The sequence below is a fragment of the Chionomys nivalis genome, chromosome 20, assembly GCF_950005125.1.
Source record: "Chionomys nivalis chromosome 20, mChiNiv1.1, whole genome shotgun sequence".
NCBI classification, from domain to species: domain Eukaryota; kingdom Metazoa; phylum Chordata; class Mammalia; order Rodentia; family Cricetidae; genus Chionomys; species Chionomys nivalis.
The window spans coordinates 29633072-29653830 of NC_080105.1; the positions used below are offsets into that span (position 1 = coordinate 29633072).

General features: G+C 41.1%; 1 protein-coding gene across 9 annotated transcripts in view; it reads left to right on the forward strand.

Annotated features, from left to right (window-relative positions):
- Positions 1-20759, forward strand: part of Tenm3 (teneurin transmembrane protein 3) — a 707864-nt gene that overhangs the window by 615249 nt on the left and 71856 nt on the right. For 4 of the 9 annotated variants that reach the window (XM_057752171.1, XM_057752173.1, XM_057752176.1 and 1 more), the window contains 3 exons: positions 8817-8843; positions 10375-10392; positions 11310-11456. In XM_057752171.1, coding sequence (XP_057608154.1) covers positions 8817-8843; positions 10375-10392; positions 11310-11456 — 192 coding nt within the window. The remainder of the gene's footprint in view (positions 1-8816; positions 8844-10374; positions 10393-11309; positions 11457-20759) is intronic. The other 5 variants (XM_057752174.1, XM_057752175.1, XM_057752177.1 and 2 more) reach the window with 2 other exon arrangements.

Consider the following 20759-nt stretch of genomic DNA (forward strand, 5'->3'; position numbering starts at 1 on the left):
AAAAGCTTGGCTGAGGTTGGACTTCCTTTATTCCAAAGTGGTGAGACACATATTTAAATTTACAGCAGGCGGCTATAAAAGTTAACAATGCATATTCCATCTGCTCAGTACATTTCATAGTGAAAATAAGTTGAAAAATTCCCAGCGAACTCACAATCTATGGAGAGAGCCGTACGTGGAAAAGAGGGAAGTTAAAGGCCTTGGTTTCCATATAGTCCCTGCCGAAGTAGAACAGACTTCCAAGTAGATTGTTGGATACTTATGTGGACACTCAAACTCATTTAGAAAATGTTAATGTATCTTCCTGAAGTGTAATTACTGGTGAAGTAGTGGTGTGATTTCATCTAAAATGCTGAATCCCAAATTAATTAACGTTGTATACCTAAAACAATAGAAGTGTTTGAGTGACGAGGAAGAAGAAAATTTTTATTCACATGCACACACACACACACACACACACACACACGAAATTTTGACCCCTCTCAGTGAAGGAACTCATTCATACACAGAATGTTCCTACCAAAAAGTATATATTGATCTGAAGTATGAGGAGCCCGTCCTAGCCTTTGTATTCTCGAACACATTTCATGCAGTATGCAAAACAAATCATTAGCGGCCCCGAGTTCATCCACTTCAAGTCAAACTTTCCCCTTCTTTATGGTTTCTTAAAATAAGTTATCTCATGAGTCATGGTTTTTCTAATATAGATTATGAGTAAGATGAATTAATAATGCCTGGCATCTGTTGAGTATATACCATGGGCTGGGAAACCCCAGTTTGGAGAACGCCATCTGTAGACCTTCTCTGTGTGTGTACTGCTAAAATACAAGATAGATACCCTATTCCATAATCCACGAGTCATTCCCGAGCTCGTGGCTGAAGCATCAGCCTAGACCGCCTGATAAAGCATTTTCAGTTGCTCCTGCATGTTTGTGTTTTTCGCAGGATTATTTTTTTCTTGTAATAAACTAATAACTATTTGTCATAAAAATCTGAATCGCCGTAGGAACAGGCGAAATAACAGTGATGGCAACTGGCTCAGTCATAAAATGCCATGCTTTTAGGAATTATCTTTCAGAAAATTTTGGAAGATTTCAACTATATCTCTTAGCAGAACTTAGAGTTTGTCAAATAAAAATAACAATTGCACAAAGAAAAAATAGTTTAAAGAGCATTAATTTATATTGGGAAGGATTTAAGGAAGCTAGAAACCACTTATTGAAAAGCATATGTATCTCCTTGCAAAATTTAATTTTCTATCCAATTTTTATGTCACCCGAAATTATTAGGCTGAATACTTTACATTGGCCACTGAACAATTGACTTGTATAAAATCGATAGGTTAGATTTGTCACCAGTATCTGCTCATGGGTAGTGGGGGAGGCATAAAAAGTTCCTGGGTGTGTACCCATGTGTACCTTCTCACCTCAGATACAAGAAACTGACATCCTTGCTGAGTCATCTTTTAAAGGAGCTATGTGTTTACTTCTACATTTTCATCAATAAGTTATAGTTTATATGGGATGAGTGAAGAGGACAGTTTGCTTTTGTAATCAGTGATCTCCTAGATAAAAAGTAAATGGACATAAGAAAGACCCACTGTGGTTTACTCACCTAATTAACAGTCTACAATTTTTTCTTTCTTTTTCATTTTTCAACATTACTTTTTACTTAGCAAGGCTGGATTTCGTGTCCCCCAGGATGGCCACAAGCTCTGTAAGCCACAGAATGTGACGTTGAACCTCTGGTGGAGATGAGCTTTGGGGTTGCAGGCATGCCCCACTATGCCTAGTCTATGCAGTGCTGGGATTGCACCCTGGACTTCGTTCATCTTAGGAAGCACTCTATCAGCTGAGCCACACTTCCAGCCCAGATTTTCCTTAGGTATTGAATTTCCCAACTAGACAAAGACTAGTGAGGTAATGATTCCAGGTGACACATGACCTCTCCTGAGCAGATCAGGAGCTCGGTACTACACTTTGACTGACTACCTTTCTTTACAGTGCACAGGCTCTGGGGTTCTTATTTCAACACCTCAAATATCTAATTATTGGCCTAAAAATTGATAGCATGTGTTTGTGTGTTCTGGGGCTTGAACTCAGTGCCTTACCCATGGTAAGCATGAACTCTACAAGTGAACCACCTCCTTAACCATCTGTAATGAATTAAAGTGTCCTGTGATTTGAACCAAGGATTTTCATACATACTTAAGATGTGCTCTATACTGAGCTGCACCCTCAGCCTGTATAATATTTTATAGACATTAGCAGTGCTCTCTGGCTAGTTTCATTTCCATCTCAGAATACTAAAATATGCCTGTCCTTCCTCTCCCCGCCCCTGGAATCTACAAAATCCTAAGATGTGTTTTCCCTATGTCGTTCGGTAAACTCAAAGGCTAAAGGAGACATGTGTTGGTGACCTGTTTCCGTATATGGCCCAGCAGAAGGAATCCTGCCATATGCAGAGGATTACAAAGCTCGAGGCAGTGTGTGCCAGATAGTAGACTTCTTGTTGGGCAAGTTCTGCATATGCCAGCATCAGCGTATCTGTGCTGGCATTCTGTGGCCACCACTGTAAACATATGGTCCTCATTCAGAAATATGATTTTAAAATGAAGGAAACACCAAATCCTGTCTGTCCTATATGAGGTCCTGGAGCTCACAATGGTGCCTTCCCAACAGTGCTGACCTTACAAAATGTGGCTGATCTCAGGGCATCTTCTCATTGCGATCTGAATTACGCTAGCTCGGTTTAAATCAGAAAGTGTTTCATTTCACTCTTTGGGGATGCCTTGTTTTAAGTGACAGTCCAAACCAAAGCATGGTCTTCTACCTGGGTAGGTAACGTAAGGAACAATATATTTATCCCGGAGATTTATGCATCAAATTTCCAAACTTAAGAGAAAAAAAAAAACCCACGAATCGGGGAGGAATTCAAACAATACCCAAACTTTCCAAGACATTTGAAGCAGGTCTTCCTAAGAGTTCCAGTTTTACAGAGAAAATGATCTCTAAGAAAGCACACTGACTGATACACATAGTCACCCACGCCGTTCTTCTTCATCTGACACCATCTCACACTTACTAGATGCTGAAATTCAAATTCATTGGTGTAGAAATATTTCAAATTCTTTCCCATAATCTTAGAATAAGAATTCTGTTCTTTTTTAAAGCATATTTTAATAGACCTAAGTAAACTATTTAAGGCTATAAAAATTGTTTTATGGTTTTAAAATTATATCGGTATCATAATCCTTTATGGTGTGGTAATCAGTAATAAAACAGAGCCATGAGTACCAATTAAGGAACATCAACTCAATGGGTATGCAGCCTGCATGCTGATTTAAACGGGTGCAGATTGGAATAAATGGATTTAATATGTACTTATTTGCAGACGGTGGCTTCTCTGTCGCCCTACTAGGACGGGTTCGTGAATAATCTACAAATGATACTTACTTACAACTTTAATGAGATACTAATGCGAGTCATTTTTTTTTAAAATCTATGTTACAGAAACGATGAAGCTCACAATACTAAATACAAAATCTGCCCTCTGCTCCAAGGACGCTGCAGTTAGAGCTGGAGGTCCTTGTTTTGACCCGCACTCCTCTGGCTGAGTTAGCCTCTTCCAAAGATAGGACCCCAAGATTTGATCGTTGTGATTTAAGAGAGAAATATTTCCAGCATTCTTGATCCTCTGTTATTTGCGTGTGTCTCACTTAAACCTGAGAGTCAATTCAGCAGTCCCATGAAAATACTGCGCTACTCAATAGGTTCCGACCAAGCTCTCTGTCGACATCAGAAACAGTAGGAACCATTCCTAACCACACGCATCAGCAGCTATGCACACACAGACACTTTCCGCCCCCGCGCCCCATGCCGACCCCGTGAGCTACTTAATATACATGGAACCAATGTGGCCGCCTTGGTTGCTTCTCCATGTTTATGAGAATCAGTGTGATGGTGGAAGGGAAGCAAATTCGGGATTAATATCATTCCAAGTAGACTTCCAGACACCCCCCATTCCTCCCCTAAGAAGGCGTGTGCACTCCTTTGACCTCGTTTTGAAGTGAACAGCCTTCTTGGGATGCGCGGCTGAGCAGGTCCCCTGGTGCAGCGTTTATAGGTCAGCTGAACTGCCTCTGGTCTTGGCTGTGTTTAACATTTGTCTTCATCCCTTTTATTGTCTGTGTATTTTTCCTCGCTTGCCTACTGGTTTCTCAGATTGCAGGATGCAGAAGTTCTTATCAGAGAGCGATAAGGTCCTCGTCCGTACACCTGGGTGTCACCTGTTTAATCGTTGAAATTAGCTTGCGTTTTCAGTCTTGCTTCCTTTCATCTGCAGTGCTGAAATAATGATTTCCACCTTGTCCCATCTCTTCATTCAAGTAAATCCCTTGACCAATCCCAAAGCAGCTGAAGCATCTTCTCTGCCCCACGTCAGTACACGGTTCTGGGTCCTCGGAGCTGTAAACGTCACTCACGTAGTAAAAACGCGAGCTTTGGTGGCCCGTTACCTGACTGGGGTGATACCTTTGCCAATTGCCAGGGATTTGATCCTAGACGAGTCATTCTGGTCCTGTGCATCAGTCTCTTTGTCCCTAAAGTGGGAAAGATAACAGCGCTGCCTCTTAACCCGACGGAGGGTGGAAATGCATCAGCTGCCGTATTGTAAGTGCTTAGCGTAGCTCACGTACAATTAGCAGTCGTAAATGGCGGCTCTTGTTAACACTGCTGCCTGTGAGTAAGTAGCTTAGGGTGAGAGTGAGATACATATGGGTAACAGAGCAGGGAGAGACTTGTAAACGGGGTGATTCCCACTTTCTCTTCGTACCCAGTGGGTAGCTTCCTCATAGAACATACTAAAACTTCGTAAGAAGTGTATTTAATCACTTCCTATAGCACATGTTAAAACCATATGGACCCGGCAGCAAGAATACATTGGCTACCCCAATTCTAATGGGAAATATTTGCACATTAAGTCACATACACACATTTATATAGTTCATTAAAGCGGCATCTTTTCGTGATACTCCTTAGCTGAACTGGCAAAGGGGTGCTGTACCTTCCTACTCTGTGTTAGGAATGAATTGTAACCTGTGAGCAGGTACTATTCAAAGGGCCTTATAGCCCAGACCCACTACTAACCGGGAAGATAAGAGAATATATTTCTTGAGGTCCGTCCACCTCCATGTGTCTCCCTCCAAACACAATGAGGAGGCTTAGAGGGAGAAAGAATTCTGTTTTAAAAGAACACCTAGAGAAGTGTGCGCAAAGGACACTGGGTCAGTCCTCTGCATTGCTGATATTGAAAGCTTTTAAACTGGTTATATGATTATAACTTAATCATATAATCTCCTATGATTGATGCAGTTTAATGAGCCAAATCTTTGACACCCAACCCTTCCCAGTCTTTGCCCACCAGCACGTAGACTTTGGCCTTTAGAGCAGACTTGAAACCTGTACAGTAGTTTATCTGCTGTGTCCCAGGAGTAACTGTGCCTCTGGTGGACACATTGGGAAAGAGAGACAGTTAAAGCCTCGAATTAGACACAGCCTTTAAAAGACCTTTAAAGTGACCTCCCTGACAGTCTTCTCTCTTAGCCTGGCTGGACTTTGAGTCACTAGATTGAGGCCCACCTCTGCATAGAACTCTGAGGGGATTTCCAGACGGGACCACGGGAGGAATATCTGCCCCAAATGCCACCGACACGGACTGGGGACTTGAATGGATTTTTTTTTTTTTTTTAAGGAAAAAACAGCTGAGCATCCATATTCCCGTTTCTCTGTATCCTGGTCAGTCGTGATGGAAACTGTCGCACCTCCGACAGACAGCTAAAATGAATCATTCGGTCCCTTGTTTCCAACCGACATCTTTGTCGTGGATTGCAAAACTAACTCATACACTCAAAGAAGCCCTGTAGAAGGTGTCTAAAGGAAGGTGGCACTGCCCCACAGCTTTGGTAAAGATACATATCGCTAGGTAAAGAATGATTGCACTCTACTGCCAGGCCCCCTTCAGCAGTGCTTCCTACTGGGAAAAGAAATTATTTCTGAATCCCCAAGACAATGGGGATTCTTCACTATGTGTAGAGCCAGGCAGCCCACGTCGCTGGCTGTGTACCCGGCACTCGATGGCTCCCCTTTCTCACCCTTCACCTGTATTTGCTGGCTCAGTTACACTTGCAACCTAAGCTGGTGAGGAAGATGAAATACATGAATAATACAAAGTGCTTAACCTAACAGCATAAACTAAGCCTTCTCATAGCCTTCAGGAAGCATGGCTTGGACCAGAGCACCCCATACGGGTTCGACAGTCACTCTGAAACTGGTCTAAAACATCGATCTGGGTCAAAGGTAGATATGTGGGAACAATTAATATACCTGCCAAGTATGCAAAATCTGCAAGGCATTCAGAAGCAGAGCTCACAGAAAAATCTGGAATTATCTTGACCCCTTGCATTGTAGGATGTGTAGAATCCATCGGGCACCAGTTCTCTCAGATACAAAATCCAAAATAAGTTTTAAGAGTCATCATCGCCCTACAAGAAACGTGGAGATACTCTCCCTCTGTTCCCTGTGTTCTACATGGGTCCTCTTAAAAGACAAATACTCTAAAGGCCAAGGAAAGTGTTTTGTGAGCAGAATATAATAATAGTGATTTTTAATGACTAGCACGCACCTATAAGAAAGTTCCATTCACTTAAAAAAAATTACAACTTAGTAGATCTAGTTGGTATTTTTTTAAAGCATTCACTTTCAGAGTAATTTTTCTGTAACTTAATGTGCATCTCAGCAACTGTTAGGTAGATTAATTTTTAACTCTTCTGTATTGTTTTTATGATTATAGTTCCTAATGGCTTCTTACAACATGCCTGCAATTCTCCGCTTATTTCCTGGACTGGCTTCTATGACGATGTTGTTAATGTTGCAGTTATTTTCATAATTATTCTAACTTCGTGTATTCACATTTCCTTTCAGTTTCTCCATTATTGAGAATCAGGCTTTTGAAGTATCAGAAATTTCACTCTTCAAAGTAAAATATAAACCCTTGTTTTTTCTCCGTTTTAAGCTATCACGGTGATTCTCTATGACATTTAATATGCTCCTTATGATATGAAGATGATAAATCTTGATGTCATATCCTCAGTACAAATATTTTTATAGCTGATTTTTAGTTTCTCATGAATGCTGTGTTAAGTATTTCTAATGTTTAAAGTGTTGTGCTAACTATGATTTATGTGTCCTTTTAAATGCATTTTCTGCTTTCAGCTCCTCTTCTGGTATCCGCCTAACCCCATGACAACCCCACCTTTACTATAAATCCATCCATTGCTTTGCACAATTGACTTTGTTTGCTAAATTAACAGGACTGGCTGCTCAGAGAAAATTCAGGCCCTCTTAAAACTTCTAATCTAGATCGGAATTTAGCTGCAGCTCTTTCTTTTGGTTGCATTAACTGCAGCCGCTCTGATATGAAAACACATGATATACTCACCAACTGTAATCAGTGAAACTAATTTTTATGAAGTAAGAATTCCCTTGGAAATGCTACCCTGCCTGACTTGAAAACTTTCGATTATTAATATCATTATGGTTATGTGCAGATCGTCAAATGAGCTATTGCAGAAAGAACTCTTGCAGATTCCGTAATACTTAGAAGGAATGGTTAAAAATTTGTAGCAGTGTCATGATGCGGTAATACTTTTCTCGTTTAATGCTTAAGAGATGAATTATGCTTACTAAGGTATTGCGGAGTAGGACATCGAGCCGTTCCTTCTTTCGCCTTAATTTCCCTCGTAGTGTATTGTCAATTAGCCATAAACGTTCTGATTTCTAAAGACAATTCAGGAGCCTCTAATGGAATCCTGTGGCAAGCAAAGGATCTTTCCATATAGACAGTCCAGATGTGTCAAAACCACTTATGGGTTTGTCTACCCACATGGCACAGCCAGCAGACCTGAGTGTCTCATGTGAGAGTTACGATTTAAATCATTCTTTTAAGAGTACCGCTGCCACTTGCATGTATCAGTAATGAAAAATAATCAAGCATCTTTGAAAAGCAATTTTAGATCATTAAAGATGTATGAATTTGGACAAAGCAAGAAGATTTGAGGTTTATCAAGAATATATTAGGTCTCTATCATGAGGGAAGGGAGAGAGGCTTTATGTCTGGAAAGATAAATGGTACAAGGACAGCGAGGATCACAGTCTTGGTCCAGCTGGGCCTGCAAACCTGTTGAGAAAAACAGAGCCTGTTTCAAGATGGCTCTTGAGACGAAACAATATCTGAGAGCACTCCTGTTCCCTAACAGACTATATGTGATCCAGCTTGTGTACCTGACGTGGAGCCAAGGCTACCGGCGACTCCTCCAGGGCTTCATATGCCTTTCTTCATTTCTTTCATTTCCCTGATGCTTATTTATTTATTAACTATTAAATTTTGATTGCTGTACATTTCATAGCAGTAAGTTTCCAAAATCCTTTAGTCATAAAGACCAGAGTCTACTGATTCTAGTTAGCGGGAGTCTTAACAAGCCATGAAAGCATGCCTGTTTTCCAACCAGCCGGTGCAGGGCCATATCGGCATCCGCCAGACTGGCCTCTAAAGCATAGTTCCTGGCCTCCTGGCGGCATTGACTAAAATTGACCAGAGTGCATTTTTAGACGATTCGATAGGGGCCTCTCTGTCATGTGATGTGAGTTCTGTGTCAGCTGCAACTACGCAATTTGCATGTGAATTCTGAAATTTTCCTTGTCCCATGTGACACTTCTGAAATGTCTGTCTGTTCTTTTTTTCCTCTTTTAATTCCCAAGCTCACTATTTGGATAAGATAGTTAAAGGTACTGTATATCTACTTTTTGTTGCCATGTCTACATATATAACTACATAGCTGTGTAGCAGACTGCGCTAGGTGTAACAGGAGACTTCTTCATGCGTATTTTTGTAAATTATAACTTGGGATTACATTATGTGAAATGCTTCGTATTTAAAGTACTGAGACTTAAATTGTCTGTGTCTCATTTTTTTTTACAATTTTGGGGTTCTCGCAGGTCTCATTTCTTATTTAAAACAATAGTTTTCACTAAAACCAAAACTGAAGATTGCAGTACATTTGCTGTTTTTTGTTTTATTTTATTTTGCTTCCAAATCTTCATTGTGAGTAATTCAGCTAATGAGCTTTAAATTATAAATTAAAGAATCATGACTACTGTTACCACAGAATAAGAATTGCCACTCTCAAGAACATTCTGGCTAACGTATGTGGAGAGAGAAAGATCTCATTTAGCCTCAGACGGAAAGCTCTTTGGCTTTTTCTAACTGTATCAGAATATACAAACGATATCATAATTTATGTTTTGTTATCTTTTATCAAACTACAAAATCTCGTGCACGCTGTTGCATCAGAACTGACAACGCTGCTCAGCAAAAAACAGCAGAGTCTCGGGTCTTCAGTTAGCGTAGCGGGTGGAACAATGTTGTACGCAGACAAAATCCCTCCCTCCCTCTCCCCAGAATACCTATTTTCTTTTCCTTGTTTGTGCTTTCCATTAGAATATGAAAATATTCATGGCAATATCCAGGCTTTCGTATCCTAGTTCCGTGTGCAAGTAGCCAGTGCTGCACACGGGCAGTGGGGCAATTAAATACTTTCTTCCAATAAAAGCCACAGGCGAACACACCTGGAAGGAAAACCTACCTCTTTTATATATTGGATAATCCGTAGATACAGACGGTAACTGTCTGGAAACAAAATAAGTAGCAAAATTAATTTCATCCTGGCCTGATGGTGTCCCTGAGTCTAATTTTGTTAGGCGGCCCAGACAGTCTTCTTCCTGTTGACTCTAATTGTAAGCGCTTAGGAAACGGAACGTCTCTGAGAAATTTCTTTCTCACGTTCCTCACCAGACACCAATACGTGAATAAGCACTTGAATACCGATTTAAACCTCTTACAACCGTTTGCTCCATTTAATCTTAGATGCAAAACAAGTGGGGGCACTTTCATGAACAGGAGCTATGTAACAAACCCCAATTGCTGAAGCAAGTATTCTATTACGTGTACTTTGCACAAATGATTACTAGTTAGCCCAAGAGACTTGATTACGGGCCAGGTCCTTGCAGGAGTCTAGAGCATTCGATCCTTGCTTCTGTCGGTGCCATGTCACACGCATAACCAGGGACTTCAGAATCCGCCTGAGTGTCATCTTTCATAAGTAGATCATGTTGGCTGCATGCCAGTTGTCATCAGTAGCAAGTGACAAAATTTGCTTTTTTGGGGGAAAAAAAATTATGTTAGACTGAAACAATTCTCGATTTTGGATATATTAAATTAATTATTTCCCAAATTTTCCCTTCTTGCCCATAAAAGCAGACAAGATAGGATATAAAGGTAACAGCATAAAAGCCTTAGGGAGATTGTCACAAAATATCACCTCCGCCCTCTGTCTTGAAGCACGTCACTACTGTGTTTTTGTTCAGTCTATCGATGTTTTATTGTGGTCCTTATGGTATTTCATTTTGTCCGTCCTAAGTAATCAGATATGCACAGCTCTTACATTTAGTTGGAAATCCTGTCGGTCCTGTCCCATCCGTATGCAGCCTGAATCCCAATGTTTGTTAGAATAGACGCTAAAAGCTGCTTTACTATCTCCTGGGCTTTGCTTAGTCTGTGAAAAGGAATGTACTCTGGGCATAAAGTATAGTCATTAATGCTGACCTATACTTTGTGCGGTTATTTAATGCACTGTAATTTCACATGAATATTCGGCAACTCTGAGGCCAGATAAAATTAATTCTCTCTTTTTAGCATCATTCATAAACCCATGTCCACGCTCATGCTCTTGGATTTAGGGGAATTTTTTTTTTTAAAGCAACAAGGTGCTTTAAGGAGCTGTGTCCTAAGAAGCTTCTAGCAATGTTTGCAACAGATTAAAAATTGGAACAAGGGGGTTCCGAAATTACTATCCCAAGGTGCTTTTCCAAACTGTGTTCTATACCTTGTTGCTTTGTTAAAGGGGGAAAAATGTCAAGTTAATTTTGTCTGGCCTGAAGCTATTTAGTGGGTCATTGAATATATTTCTGTCCTACACAGGTAAGTGGTGTCTCAAGGGTCAGGCCAATCAAAGATGCCACTTGGGTAAGAATTAGAGTCCTCGGATAACGTTGCTGTTTCTATCCATGTGCAATTACAGTCTCTGCGCTGTTTATAGAGGCCTGTTCCCACTAAGTGTCCCGTATCTGTTTCTTTCAGGTACAAATGCTTTCCATACTCAAATCACTCTTGTCTTTCCTTCCTTGTCTTGGCAGAGGGCTGCCCCGGCTTGTGCAACAGCAATGGGAGATGCACGCTGGACCAAAACGGCTGGCATTGTGTTTGCCAGCCGGGCTGGAGAGGAGCAGGCTGTGACGTCGCCATGGAGACCCTGTGCACAGACAGCAAGGACAATGAAGGAGGTAAGGGAACCTGGACCTGAAAACCTGGGGAAAGTGCGTGCCAGAGCCTGGGCTCGCAAGTGACAGTGACCACATAGTTATCTGCTGGAAAGAGGAGAGAACAAACAGTTCCCCAAAGAGTAGATGGATTGAAAGTGTATGAGAGCCGATGGATTGATGGCACCCCTGATTTCCCTGAAACCGACGCCTGATGATTATCGGTCACAGCAAAGGCAAGGTAACAGAGCTACTGTATAAGGTCCATTGTTCTTCATTCCTTTCTCTCATTCCCGGGTGACTATCCTCCTCAACAATGGTATTCAGGACGCTGTGCCTTGGGAGGGCCACCGCTGTATTTTAATAACTAAACAAGCCAGAAGATGCCAGGCATTTTTCAAGCTCTTCTGTTGAAAGCCATGGGGCGGGGGTAGGAAAGAGAGAGCCACAGAGACCAGGCCCCTTGAAGCTGAATTCCACTGTTTTTTTATCCTTAACTTTACACCCCCTATAAAAGGATTGCGATGTTCCACCCAATTTAAGCCTTAGGCTAGGAATAATTATTCTCCCCTCTGAGCACATCCCCCATGCTATTGTATTTTAATTTCAGAGAATAGAGAGTGGGAGTTGGTGATGAAATACTTGCCCCTGACAGCTGTTTAATTTTGACAAACCATTAGGAGTGAATTTGGTGGCAGGTGTCGCTGCTGTCTAAGTCTGAGATCACCTACATGGTGGCTTCAGCTGTGTCCTTCCTGCTCTTCTGGAAGGTCTTCATCGTGGACAGCAGTGTTGGCCAGAGAGTGCAGCTTTTAGATGCGGGCAGATCTTTGCTAGACCACATTGCCTTGTCCTAACTGAAGGGCCCTCAAGCAGATCCTGTAACTCCTTACATCTCAATTGCTTCATCGACAAAACAGGAATAAAAGAGGTTTTGAAAGTTGAAAGAAAAAGAAGGCTGTAGATTGCTCAGCAGGTTGCAGCCACTGTGGCTTGGGTTTTCCTTCTTTTGTTTCCTGAGGGCTTATCTTGACTGGCCATTGAAGGTTGTCAGAGAAGACAGGTGGAGTGGGCCAAACTTCTCCAATGACCTGAGAGCCAGCATCCCTCTGCAGCATATACCCTGGTCCACTGCGGCCTTCTTGTCTTCCTGACAAGGAGCTAAGGGCCTCCCTTTTAACTTTATCACAGACTGTTTCTCTCTCTTCCCTGTGTCCCTTTCCTTGGTGATCAAGATGAGCCAGTAAATCTGCATGAAGGCTTCTTCTTCCCAACCCTCCCTCCCCACCTTCCCACCCCCACCCCCATCCCTAATGGATTCCAGGAGTCTCTAACCCTCACAGCTCTCCTGGTTAATAATACCTTGCAGCCCAAGCTCTTCTTTGAGATCACGTGCTTCCAGAAATGGCAGCATTAATCCTCTCTGAGACATACCCCAGATGGCAACCTAACTCCTTGCTTTCCCCCAAAGAGCGCCAACCCCATTGTCTCCGGTGCCAGGGGAGGAGGCAAGCGCCTCTTTCTCCTTGGTTATGCATTTCAGATTTTTGTCTTCTGAAAGGAGATTATTTGGGGGAGGTCCTCCTGGCTCTCAGAGGGATGCAAACCACAGGACCAAGTCTGTGGAGACAAGGCAGAGTAATTTAGGGGCTAATCAACTCTTTGGTATGATTATTAGCCAAGGAGGTTTTTCCTTTTTTTTCTCAAAAATTTATCAACTGTGAATTGGCCTCATTCCCCTTTGTTTATTCTTATTAGCATGAAACCCTGCTGTCGCTAGGCTTCTCTCTCTGAGGGAGACTCTGAGCTGATAGAGCACCTCCTGTGAATTGTCTACTTATCTCTCATAATTTCCATGGCTGTCCCTAACCTAATTTTGTTCTTCTTCAAAGAAGCAATCTCATCATATCCTGAGGTGGTGACCTGGGTGCCTGGGAGCCCAAGGTTGAGGGGTCTTTGATATACGCACAGGACATGTATGTTAGAGGCAGTATCTTCCTCATCGTTCAGGATAGGGTGGCGGAAGAACAGTAGAACAGAAGGCTTAAAATTAGGGCGGTACCAGAAATTCTAGGGCAGTGGAGAATGGGGACCGCAGAGCCGTTGTCTGAGCTAAGTTTGATGTCAGAATGCTGGATTACCCATCATGCCACTGCGTTACTTGATTCAGCAGCATATTAAGTAGCTAGAGAGGAGCACATCAGGAGGTTGATTTGGCCCTCATTAGAATTTAATTATATATTATATACACACATAATATATATATGTTTGTGTACATCTATATGCATGTTCTTGTCTACATCAAATACAGTCTTTGTAAAAGAAATGGAAAATGGCTTATCATCCCCAGAAACAGGGCAGGGAACCCTGAATGCTCTTAGGGCAGACGAGGGAGGGGGACTTGATTGGGGGAGGGGGAGGGAAATGGGAGGTAGTGGTGGGGAGGAGGCAGAAATCTTTAATAAATAAATAAATAAATAAAAAGGAAAAAAAAGAAAAAGTTAAAATATGTGATAGACTTATATAAAAATATCTTTATGAAAGCCATCACAGTGTACAGTGGATTACACTGATATAAATAAATAAATAAATAAATAAATAAATAAATAAATAAATAAATGTATGTTTAAATAAAGCAACTGCACACAGGGAAATAGCTAAATGTCTTCCTCAACCAACATTTGTCTTCTACTCCAAACTACTTCCCTTTTCCCCAATATGATGACCGGCTCCATCACCACTGTCTGATTATAAAGAGCCTTGAAATCCTAAGCTAACCAAGAGGGTACCAGTTCTTGCCTCCTGGGTCTTTCTTTTCCTGTTTTCTTTCAGATACAGTGGCTCTCAGATGTTTAAGCGATGGACAAGCACTTCCAACAGAAGAAGCAGGAGGAAGGGACCATTGTTAGAATAGATGGAGCCAGGTGTCCTTAGTCATTCCTAACACCTGTGCATTCGTAGGAAGTGGCCGTGTCCTTTTAAGGTGCAAACAGTCTCCCTGTGCACTGGGTAGCTGTGGCCTTTTGAAGCTAAGGGCAGTCTTTTCCTCATGGTAAGGTCACTAGCCAAGATCTCTGCTCTGTGGAATCGGGGTCAGCTCCCTTCTGGAAGGCAGCTCTAGATTTCAGCGAGAGGCCACTGAAGCAAGTTTGAAATACAAGCTAAGTAAATCCAATGGTGGGTAGCGGCATTGGTTGAGAGGGAGGAAAACAAAGGTTAAAAGCAAAAGGAGTCATCAAAGATCATTAAGGACGTCCTTCCAGAGACTCCTAGTGTTATCAGAACATAGAATGGTACTCCAGACCGCTAGGCATTCCGGTCTCCTGGTAGAATATTGGCATGGCAGAAACGATCATTGGTCCCTACTTTAGAGATTCGGTGACCATGAGCTCTTTTGCTGTCCACACGGGTGTACTGATTATTTTGACTGCTAGTACACTGTTAGTAATTGGGGCTTTGTTGCTGTTGCTTACCTCTTAGTACATAGTAAATGTGTAGTGAATTTGTGTGTGTGTGTGTGTGTGTGTGTGTGTGTGTGTGTGTGTTAAACAGTTTTCTTTAGAACTGATATTTTTCAGAAGGGAAATTATAGAATAACAGGGCAGTTTAGGTTTTCAGTTTTATAGCTACCGCCCTGTTGCCTTGCACGTAGATTTCAACCACTGTTCATTTTATTGGTGTGAGATTGTTACTCGTCCATGGTTGTGACATAATCATTGTACATAAATGAAATTGTTCAACAAAATTAAAACACGGAACCATTTCCTGATGAATAGAAATGTCCCCATTTTATCGTTTTAGTTTCTAGATCTGATTGCTACTTAGAGCAGTCATCTTTTTTCATGTTGTTATAGTTGAAGCTCAAGGCTTTCTGCACATGGACCCTCTACTATTAAGATGCATGCCTAGCCTAGATTGATGGTGATCTTTAGACGTTTTTCTCAGCCTTTTGTGTTTTTATTGATTTCTTGATATTTGTCTTGATAATTGCTTACCTATTTCTCTTGATTGATGAGTAGCTTAGCATTTTCTCTTTGAATTCCCAGAACCTCTTGGTCCAGTCCACTTTTTCTTTGCTGGGTGTGTCACACATATTTTACCCAGAATTTTTACTTGCCTTTCAACTCTGCAATTTGTGGTGTCTTTTGTCATATGGACAAAAAGGTCTTTCCTGCAAAGCCAAGGACCTGAGTTTGGTCTCTAGAGCACGTTTTAAAAAAAAAAATTTTTTTAAGCCAACTGTGGTAGCACATGCATGCAGTCCCACTGGGGAGACAGAGACTGACACTCTTGGAGTCCCTTGACCAGATAACCTAATCTACTCAGTGAGCCAGTGAGCACTCGCATATAACACACACACACACACACACACACACACACACGCATGCACGCATGCACACGCGCAAGAAGCCAAGATGTTTGAGAGAGATTAACTCAGCTCCTTTAGGTGATGGCTAAGGTGAAGAGAGGATGGAACTCGTGTTTGAATAGATACAGAGAAAAAGGAAGGGAGAAGAGAAGTCGTGAATAGACTTCAGACTTCTGCTTTGGATGTGAAGAGATAGGTTGTGACTAGAGAGATGGCCCAGTGGTTAAGAGAACATTCTGCTCTTTCAAAGGAGAGCTTGCTTCCCAGAACCCACGCTGGGTAGCTCACAATCACCTTGAACTCTAGTTCCAGAGTGTCCAATAAACTATTCTGGCCACAGTGGGCTCCTGCATGCATGTACACACATGCACATGCAAACACACATTCGCATACATAAGTAAATAATAAATATGACTTTTTAAAAAGAAAAAGTGCTATAGGTAGATTGAAGTTCATTGACATTGGAAATATGGGGATAAACAAGGACAGAGAAGAGGGGAGAGATATTGTGGAGGAGGCATATTAGGTTTTAGATGCCTGTATAGTATGCAGCTAGAAATATCAAGAAGGCAGGTGTTTTTGTAGGTCAAAAAGGATCACACTGTAGTCAATAGCATGAAAAGTAGATGAATTGAATCCAAAGACACCACTATAGCACTGATTCCCACAGACCAAGAATGTACTGGAAGTCATATCCCATTCCATACTGCAGAAAGGATCCCCACACATGTTACTCAGTGTTTACTAGAAAGGATCATGAACAGTGTACCAAACACTGATAAAATCTCACAACCATCATCCGACTTCTGGATTCAGACCTTGTCGTGTGTGATGAGGATGATGATAATTATTTTTAAGGAAAATAGAAGGTTTGTAACATTTTTCCAATAAGTAAATAAAATTTCTGGAAACAAATAAAAATGTCCATACTTCAAAGATGAAAACGAGAGAGCATGGGCAGACAGAACAAAATCACCATCCAAGGTAATCTAGGAAAAGCTTGGAGGCTGTCTGAGTTTTCACAATTTGACCAAAAGCGTGCTAATTAAATCTGACAGAAAAATACATCAAGAGTGATAGAAAGTGATTTAAAATGCTATAAAAATAGGACAGGGTAGAAATCTGGAAGCAAGACCTGAGGTGGACCATTGTGGCTACAGGCTGATATTTGTAAATAAACTTTTATTGAAACGCTATAGTTGCATTCATCCATTTATCTCTTGTCAAATCTCTTTTTCAGGGACATTTTATAGTTACATGGCTCACAAAGCCTCAAATACCCACTATTTGGCAATCTATAAAAGAAGCTTACTAACCATTATTAAAGATGAAAATGCCTCAGGAAAGACAAGAATGTGTTTAAAATACGGCCAGAATATAACTAAAGCAATAATATTAAGAATAGAGTGGAGGCGAGCATAAATTATATACTCTTTACATCACAGAGTTTTATATCATGGAGCCTCTCATAATGCAACCTAAAGTGAAGAAAAGCTCTTTTTTTTTTTTTTTTTTTTTTTTTTTTGAGACAGGGTTTCTCTGTGGTTTTGGAGCCTGTCCTGGAACTAGCTCTTGTAGACCAGGCTGGTCTCGAACTCACAGAGATCCGCCTGCCTCTGCCTCCCGAGTGCTGGGATTAAAGGCGTGCGCCACCACCGCCCGGCAAGAAAAGCTCTTGACTAATAATCAAGGTTGCTATTCAATGAGCTTTGAAATTTTCTGATCTTTAGTTTTTTTGGGTTTTGTGTGCGTGTGTGTGTGTGTGATTAATGGTATTAGATGTGGCTTCTATCCCAAGCCAAATGTAAACCAACATTAACGTTCTTGGGACTGCAATGGAATTCCCAATGATATGGAGGAGCTATTCCACGGAGACAATTTTGCTACACCGTACATTTGGGCAAGTGGGTAATCAACTTAGTTATACTAGATAGGCCTCGCTGCTATGGGTGCCGACAAAGAATGAAAAATGTTTTTCTCAAGTTATAGGAATCCAGATTCATAACCATCCGTCACTTGCTTGGGCAAGTTACTGATAAACTCTGCAGAGAAAATAACAAACACTGTATCCCTGCATCTTGCCTGTTGAAAATGAGATTCTTCCCCTGATGGATGTTAGCAGAGAGGCTTGTAAAAATGCATTTCCAACTGATTAGTTCAGAAGGTGTCAATCTCATGCGGTTTTATGACCTGCAGACGACATGCCAGATGTACAGTTGCTTTTTATAAACTAACAAAGATGAATGACCGAATCTGAGCGCCCCTCTTTGGCAGCTGGACCACATATTGCCTAAGGGAAGACGCTGTAGGAGAACTGGGGCAGGAATCAGTTAACCCTTAATTTGCCAGATTAATGGAAAGAAAATATAATACTTGAAAGTACTTTCCCTTGTGAAGGAGTGTTTTAAGGGGGAGCCTATGGGAATATTAAATAGCTGTGTTTAATTACTCTCTCAGGCAGATGAAGTCACATTCTAAATCTGCTAACTGAGAGAGTACCTACATGAAATAGATCATAAATCATATATTAAAAAGTCCTCGTAAAAAACTCTGTGTACGATCTTAAGTCACCGCTTAATGGTTAGAATAGGTTTTAAGGGTCTAAGAGGTTGGTTTATTTTGTTTTTGTAGCCAAAAATGGTACTGAAGCCATAGGCCAATCATCTCCTGCTTGAGAGAACTCGGTCTTGAAAACTATTCTTTTATTTCAAGAGAAATGAAGGGGGGGAAAAACCCTATCTCTTCCATTATTTTTATACTATATCCTTATGAAGAATAGGGCCACAGAGTGGCCTCATCTTTCTTCCACTAGAAATATTAAGAAATATTTAGACATTTTTCATCTTTATGACTTTTTCAGTAGGAAAGAAATATTTTGATGAATTTATATGAAATTTCAAAGCTCAGTATCATTTGATTATCTCAACACAGGGTTTTAGATTTTTGTCAAAGAAATAAGCATGCTGCTTCAAATAACGAGCAACCCATGACCTCAGGAAGATACAACATCTACATAGAAATGTCTGCCATAGCCCTTGACCTCAGGAATATACATCCTCTACATAAAAACTCGCTATAGCCCATGACCTTAGGAATATACACCATCTACATAGAATTGTCCGCTATAAGGAAAAATATTAATATCTCTCATCAAAAATTCAGACCCATTCATTTCCATGGGAATAGAAATTATCACAAACATTTAAAATACGTAAAAAGGACACCAACATCATAAATATAAGTCAATAACCCCTTGTTAAACACATTTTCCCCAACTTCAAAGGAAATGTAATGAAGAGAATTTCAGTTGCTGTCTATGGATGCTCAGGTTCTTCCGGTTTCAAGGAATTAAGAAAAGTTCAACCCAAACAGACTTGAAGTAAAAAGGAATGCCTTAGTTTCTAGAATTGAAAAGCCCGGAAGGTGCAGTACAGCTTATTAAAAGACTCAAGGAAGCCATTCTCTGTATGCCCTGTTGGTTTCTGCTCAAGCTTTTGACTCCTCTTTTTCTGGGACTGACTGATTTTCAGAGAGGTCTTGTGGTTGGCAGAAAGATAGCTCAGCAACCCTAGCTTCATGCCTCATCCCAGTGGACACTGGGGGCAGAGTGTCTCTCCACGCAGTCCCTGGAAGTCATCCTGATGCTTTAGGTCCCCTGACATTTCTGGACCACCGTGAAGAAGTGTGTGTGGGCGCATGGTCTGAGAGTGGGACGAGCTAAGATACTGAAATGTAAATTCAGACGAAGGGATGGGAGGGACAGAAGTAACACGAGGCTTGCTATGTTCTTTAGTGGACAGAGTGACGAAGGGGCCTAACGCTCCCATCTTTCGCTTCTCACCTTTTCTCTGTTGCTGTTGACCTCCTCCTGGACTGGAAACTTAATTCAATTTAGTCTCTTTCTTTTGTGAAAAGTACTTAGAACATTCTCATTTATTTTGTGGCTGAGAAGGGTATGCATGCACTATAGCAGACTTGGGAAGGTCAGAGGTCAGCATGCAGGAGTTAGTTCTCTCCTTCCCACCTTGTGGGTGTTGGGGGTCAAACTCAGGTCGTAAACCCTAGTGGCAGGCACCTTCACCCACTAAGTTCATCAACATAATTACTTCCTTTCATGTGTTGGCTACCAGTAATGAGAGGGCAAACTAAGTATGGTATAAAGCAAATAAATCATTGGGGTAGTTTTCAAAAACTGAGCTATTATTTTATATAAATAAAACATAGACATCATTTAAATATTTTCATCTGAGTTTTCCATAAGGTCACATTGCAGTTTGCTACTTAAATGTGAAGCTTTTTATTTTTGTTTGTTTGTTTTGTTTTTCTTTTTCTGTTGTTGTTTTTATTTTTGTTTTTGTTTTTTCAAGACAAGATTTCACTGTAGCCACCGAGTCTGTCCTGGATCTACCTCTTGTAGACCAGGCTGGCCTCGAACTCACTGAGATCCAACTGCCTCTGCCTCCTGAGTGCTGGGATTAAAGGCGTGCGCCACCACTGCCCAGCACTGATTCTTTTTTACAACTCCTTTATCATGAGTAATTCACATTTGCCATGGTTTTGTTTTTGTTTTAATAATACTGTATTTTAGGGGGAAACAATTAGAAGCTCAGGTTCCTATTTTAAATTTGAAAAGAATCCCTTACTTCCCTCTGGACCAGACCTTACCCTTCTTAGGAGAACCGTTGCTATGAGAGATGGCTGGCTAACCCCACCTATTTTACATTAGCACCTCCCCCTCTCACTTTGCAGTACTTTCCCTAACTGTTAGAGCCTGTGGGTCCCTATCTGTCTTCTATATGTGCCTATTGAAGCCCTGGTGCATTTCCCTAAAATATAGCGGGCTCCAGTAATTGTGTTTACAGCTTGTCCTGATTCCTTCCTCCTAATAAGGTGCTCTAATCAGTAACACACATTCCTCACTCAGAATGAATGGTATATGATGACTTTTAACCATCTTC